The 6,499-nt window shown below is 43.8% G+C and overlaps 1 protein-coding gene and 1 non-coding gene across 2 annotated transcripts; both read right to left on the bottom strand.

The window, feature by feature from the left end:
• Positions 1–3,751: 3,751 nt before the first annotated feature.
• On the bottom strand, positions 3,752–3,826 carry LOC120973038 (small nucleolar RNA snoR60). Its single transcript, XR_005767162.1, has one exon. It is a non-coding gene; the product is annotated as a small nucleolar RNA snoR60 (small nucleolar RNA).
• Positions 3,827–4,711: 885 nt separating this feature from the next.
• Positions 4,712–5,995, bottom strand: LOC109741521 (uncharacterized). The gene has a single exon (XM_020300612.1). It carries the CDS (start codon positions 5,993–5,995, stop codon positions 4,712–4,714), a length of 1,284 nt encoding a protein of 427 aa, XP_020156201.1.
• Positions 5,996–6,499: the final 504 nt, after the last annotated feature.

The following is a 6,499-nucleotide window of genomic DNA, read 5'->3' as shown; positions in this document are numbered from 1 at the left end:
CAAAATTGCCTTCAACCGGCGCCTTCAGCGTAAAATAGGGTACGCTATGTCTCGCTTCTAGTGAGACAAACCATCCACTTGCCTGAACTGACGTGGTAATGGGCCAACCCAGTGGCACTATTCGCTCAATCGTTTATAGTCCGTTCCTTTGGTTCGTTCTTTCACTTGATCTTGTTTTTCTTGTTTTTCCTTTTTTAAATTTTCACATTTTGTTATATTTTCCAAAAATAGATTCCAAAATATAGACATTTCAAAAAAAAAACTTAAGATTGAAAAAAATGTTTGTGCAGTGCTAAAACAAGTGTTGGTGCAACTATAAAATAGTATCTGATAAAAATGTTTTGCAGTGTGAAGAAAATGTTTGTGCACTGTTAAAACATGTTGGTGCAACCATAGAAAAATTGATAGCATCTGGAAAAATGATTCAATACTTATTTCAAAAAACTCTTTCAATACTTATTTAGAAAAACTGTTTAATACATATTCAAGCATCAATGATGAAAAAAATGTGTGTTGAAAAAATGTTTATCATGTATTTGAAAATTTTAAAACCTATATAAAATAAATATTAAAGCCGTATACAAATAATGTACAAATGTGTGTGGCACAAAGTAGATATCAAAACATGTAATTTTAAAAAATGGTAATCATGTATTTTTTAAACATGTATAAAAGTATTCTTGATTTATACAAAAATGTAAGCATCAAATATTCATTTTAAGTATATTTTAATTGTATATTTTTAAAATGTTGAACATGCATAAAATTAATTTTTCATATAACTTGCATATAAAAAATGTTCTTCATTTATATGAAAAATCTTGAAAGTTACTGGAAAAAAGCATGTGTTGAACAAAATAAAAACTGAACAAAAAACATAGGAAAAGAGAAAACTAATGAAAACTTCACAAAGATAATCTAGAGCACTCAACTCACTAGCAATTGGTTCATCATAATTGATTTTTTTTAAAAGATTAGCAAGACGGTGAGGATCCATCTTATTTTTCTTATTTCTTTTCTGTTCCTTTTAGTGTTGACATGAAGACAATAAAAAAGCAATCAAGCAAACAAACAAAAAGGCAAAAGTAATTTTTTTTGTGTTTTTGTGAAAACGTTTTATAAGTGGGAGAGATGAAAACGAGAGGCAAATAGAAAATAAATTAAATGCAAGGAGATTAAAGTTTATGTGTGGTACTTGGTAGGTTTTGTTTATGTCTGCCTGACAACGGCACCAGAAATTCTTCCTGCTACTTGTGAGCTGCGTTGAGATTTCCCCGAAGAGGAAAGGATGATGCAGTACAGTAGAGATAAATATTTTCGTCACTTAAGAACCAAGGTTATCAATCCAGTAGGAGAATCACACAATACCTCGTGAATAGAACCTACACTCAAAAGAACAAATACTTGCACCCAAAGCAAATAAGGGGTTGTCAATCCCTTGGAAAAACCAGACAAAACCTTCTGGGTAGTTCGCAAAAATCTGACTGCTGTAGTCCCTACGCTAGCTAAAATGTCCTAGCCCACCCAAGCGCTAGCTTCGCTTCGTTTGTGCGGAATGCCGGCATTTGTACGCTTAATGCGTCAAAGACGAGTTGCCGCCTCCATTCTTATCAACTTGCTACTCACGGGCCTCCTCTCCCAATATCTGATGTCGGTGTGCTCGGTCCCCTCCATCGCATTCTTCCCGCTTCCACTTTTCCTCCCCCTTCTCAGTCTCGCCCTACGATCCATCGCGCTACTTTAGAGCGGATGACCCGTTCAAGGCTAGTGAGCGGCAGAAAAATGCTTAATCACAATATTAATAATTCGCCCATATCATGCTGCAATATTCAAGCTGAAGTTTGAGGACCAAAATTCACGCAGTGAGAAATCAAGCCCCAAGACGTTTTTTAAGATAGCTTACCATGTTAGGCAGAAAAGTAGGAAAAAAGTGTTCACTTCTATGAAGGCGGATCTGAAGAACAATGCTCAATGGACAAGGAACTTCCGACCAAAGTTAATAAAAACAAGACTAGCTAAACAAAGAGACAATAGCCAGAATGCCACTATGAGAAACCGAACTTGCCAAAATACCACTATGAAAAACCAACTTGCCAATATACCACTGCACACTCAGTTTTTCTTGTCAAAATAACACTTCCGTTAGTTGTCAAACTTTTTCTGTTAGTCAAACCGAAGGCAACTTGTCAGTTTTTTGGCTATTCCAACATTACCCCCGTGGCTCAACCCTATCCTCTCCCCCCCTCTCCTCCCGCACGCACACACCATCCCATTGATCTCTGAATCTGAGATAGCTGAATTGTTTGATAGGTGTTCTAACACAAAAATAGTGAGGTTTGGTGTGACCATTGAGAACAAACAGCAACACAAGGAACAAGCTCCTGTCATGGCCGAGGATATGGATGATCAACCTATTCATGCTCCATTCTTTGCTTGGCCGAAGCAAGCCTATGAAGGCGAGAATGAGGATGATGAGCCTGTAGGATGCGGTGAGGAGAACACCTATTTGCATGAGAATGCGGAGTCAAAGGAGAATGCAGAGTCAAAGGAGAAAAATGTCGAGCCAAAGGCTGCAAGAGTACCATTGGGAACACTAGATGTTGACAACTCTTATGATCCACATCATGCGCGAGGGGATGATGAGACATTACTCGCAAACAATGTGGCTCCTACTTATCTCCACGATAAAAAAAATCCTCGAATCGAAGTAGGAGCCACATTTCCTAACTCCAAAGCATTTAGAGTTGCATTGAGACAACTAGCAATTAGAGAAGATTGGTCTTTTGACACGCAGTATAGTGACACTAAAAGATTCAGGGCTAGTTGCACCGATGAGGATTGTCCATGGAGGATACATGCCTCCAAGTTACCGAACACTAACACTTTCATGGTATGATTAGTAGCATTGTTTGCTTCTTTTGAACCACGATCTTTTGTTTGAAGAAATGGTGGTCTGAACCATTATGTGTTGACGCTAGCTTCTTTTGAACGATTATGTATCGTTTTTGATGTTATCTTATTTCGAACCATTATGTATCATTGTTGATTTGTTGCTATATTGAAGTTCAATGATGCAAAATGAGATTATGCTGAATTGGTGATGTTTTTATGTCAAAATGCTGCTGAAATGCTGCTGAAATGTTGTTATATTGATGTTCAATGATGTAAACTTAGATTATGTTGAATTTGTGATGTTTTCATGTCAAAATGCTGCTGAAATGCTGCTGGAATTTTTCAAAATGATGCTGAAAAGTTGCTATCTTGTTGTTGGAGGATGCAAAGTAAGATTATGTTGAGTTGGTGATGTTTTCATGTCAATTGGCTCCTGAAATGTTGCACTATAGTTGCTCTTTTTGTTGTTGAAATGTATGCTTTGGGCTGTGAAGAGGTAAGGGTATAGAAGTCTTTTTTGGATGGTGTTACTCTCCGTTAGTCACTAGTGGTATTTTGGCTAGAGAAAACTGGAAGTAGTGGCATATTGGCAAGTTGGTTTTTCATAGTGGTATTTTGGCAAGTTCGGTTTCTCATAGTGGCATTCTGGCTATTGTCTCCTAAACAAATCAACTGGCGTGTCACGGTGCGAAGCGTGTTATTTGCAAGCAACCATCCAATTTAGGCAAAACCATACAAGCCAAATTAACACCAAATCACTAACAGGAAATGTGATGGTCCAAATACAAGTACATAGAAATCTCGCAAGAAAATAGAAATCTCACAAAAAAACTAAAAAGGAGAAGAAGCTAGGCAAAAGAGCACCAGAAACTCGATTTTGCACGATCCATGGTGATGTCCTGAAGGGGAATCCAAGTTAGGTCATGATATTTATCGGCCAATATTGACACAGGAGAGTGAGGAAAACATTGCAAACTGATAAGCCAGTACATCAACTACACACAAGTCAGTACACCCAATCCTGCTGGGGAAAAGCAACTTGCACCCACAGCTGGATCCGTAATTCTGCATGATAACCATGAAAGAGAACCCCCAAAATTAAAAAAATAATATGCATTTTTGGTGGTTTCCTGGTTTTACAGAACAAGTATAAAGAGAAGAAAACAGTTTTCATCAGAGAGATAAAGGCAGCTCCCCAACATAACATGCTACATAACATATAACTCCTGAAAAAGGAAAGGAAAATAAAAGCAACAGCATCACCCACCGAAATCAGTCTGGAGTTTCTCCTCACAGCCGTTCTCTCCACCTTAGCTTAGCACACAGTGTATTATTTAAAATTAGAAGGAAGAAACCTAGGAGGGATTCCTGGTTTACATCCTCACTTGCATCTCCTACAAGATTAATTGCACAACAAAGGGCAGCAGCCTCATTAGTTGATGTCGTGAAGCAATGTTAGTTTCAGCCTGAAGCTTCTCCATCCACAGTCTCCTCCGTCCTGCAACAGAATCATATGAGACCATTGCAGGACTTCGCTTGGCCGATAAATATGACATCATTGCAAGGTAGCCACATTGCCCGAAACTGACATGTTTACCTTCAACCTGCTACCAATCTTAAGCGAAAACGTCGAGGTGGTGAGTTGAACAGGTTACTTCTCACTCATCTTAATCAGCAACCAACATATGACTAAGCAGCTAAAAATGATGATCGAGACATTTCACTTGGCACACACACATCTGTTCACCTTGAACCTGCTAGCGTTCTTAAGCAAAAACGTTGAACCTAGTTAATTCAAAACAGATCGACCATACTGCTATCATGGGATAGAAGGTGTAATCCAGACCGGCGGCGGCAAGAACCTGCACCTGTTGTACTCTTGCCCGAGCGCCTCCATCTTCTTCAGCGTGCCGTCCTTGAGGCTGTACACCCCAACAGCACGAACGTCCACATCGTCATCATCCCAAAGCGAATAATACTGCTTGCGCACGCCCCTGAGTCTGTCGTCAGTGAAATAGACGCAGCCAGCCTCGATCTCCGGGCGTCCCCTCGTCGGCACGCACAACGAGTTGTTCACCCCGACGAATAGCGCGACGGCACCGATGTCTCTAGTCTCATTCCACTGCCCGTCGTCGCCAAGGACATGGACCTTGAAGGAGCACGTCCACCCTTCCCGGTCGTACCGCTTCTTGGTCACACGACCATACTTGAGCACCACCATCAGCTGCCCACCCGGTGCTGCCACCAGGTACTTGAGAGGGCGGCACGAGCTGGCTTCCTCGATGGCCAGCCTTGGTGTGACAGCCGTGCTTGTGTACTCGCCAGACTCCGCGTCACGCTGCCACACCTCGACAACACCCGAGTAGGAGACGGAGTAAAACTGGCCGTCGTGGTGGATGGCGTCCTCGACTCCATCCTCCGACCGCGCCAGCTTCCACACACCGTCCTCCGCCGTGGCGAAGGCCGGGGTGCCGAAAACATCCCAGAGGATAAGCATGGCGGTGCCGTAGCTGCCGGGGCGGCGCGGGGACAGGACAACCTTCCGGTAGAACATATAGTTGAGGGCGAACGAGTAGCCCCCGTACCCCTCACGCCCCAAGGAACTATCTAGGAACGGCGGCCCGCGGCCATACCGGATGGTCAGAAAGCACCGTACACGCACGGTGAACGAGTCGTGGGGCCACCTGCAGTCGTTGAAGACGCCCATGGTGGCGATGTGCGGGAGCGCGTGCTGCTCGCCCGTGGCGGGGTTGACGAGGTAGATCTGGCCAAGCTCGTCGGCCGTGGCGAGCCACCCGCGAGAGGAGCCGAGGACAACGAAGTGGCCGCGCAGCGTGGGGTCCGAGGCGCGCACGGTGGCGGCCCGCCGGTCCCTGACGGAGAAGAGCTCGACGGTCTCCGTGGTCTTGCCGGGGAGTAGGAGCCACGGTCTGGACGGCTTGAATACGTTGTCGTCGCTGCCGCAGGATGCTGCGAAGACCGCGGCGAAGGCGATGCGGTCGAGGAACCCCAGGCGGTCGTGGATGTTGTCGAGCAGCTCCGGCGGGAGGCTGGGGCAGCGTCTGGGGCCTTCCCTGACGGCGGCCGGGGCGTTCCGTGGCATGCTGGCACGTAGGCGTAGTCTCCTACAGATCGATCGGGTGAGGAGGGGGATCCATCCAGTATTAAGGACGGCGATCGTGTGTGGATTTCTGCCAGGTTAAGATACGGCCGGTCCTTGCATTGCGTCTCGATCCGAGTTACAATAGGTAACGGCACAAGTGACTTGCTCTCCGACGCGGAAACCACTGCATCCGCTCCCCACCAGCTCACTTTTTTTCTAAGCTATATAAGCAAGCTCCACTTTATTAATCAACGACAATGCATCAGAATACTCATACAATGGATATCAAGAGGCTGAAGGAGCCAAAGATAGCGTCTCTGGTTCAAGTCTATATATACCTATTGCAGTTCACAAGTTCAACTTATATTTTTGGATCTATTGCAGTTCAGAAAAGCAGCAAAATTCTTGCTTAAAGTGGCGGCGGTGGAAAAATATGGATGCTCTGATGAGATCTTTTGTGAAGAGATGTTATTCTAATAATAAAAACAAGGGTTAAAACTGCTT

This window comes from Aegilops tauschii, chromosome 1 (assembly GCF_002575655.3).
Source record: "Aegilops tauschii subsp. strangulata cultivar AL8/78 chromosome 1, Aet v6.0, whole genome shotgun sequence".
Taxonomy (NCBI): domain Eukaryota; kingdom Viridiplantae; phylum Streptophyta; class Magnoliopsida; order Poales; family Poaceae; genus Aegilops; species Aegilops tauschii.
The sequence above is the reverse complement of the archived record's forward strand: the minus strand, read 5'-3'. Positions and strand labels throughout refer to the sequence as shown.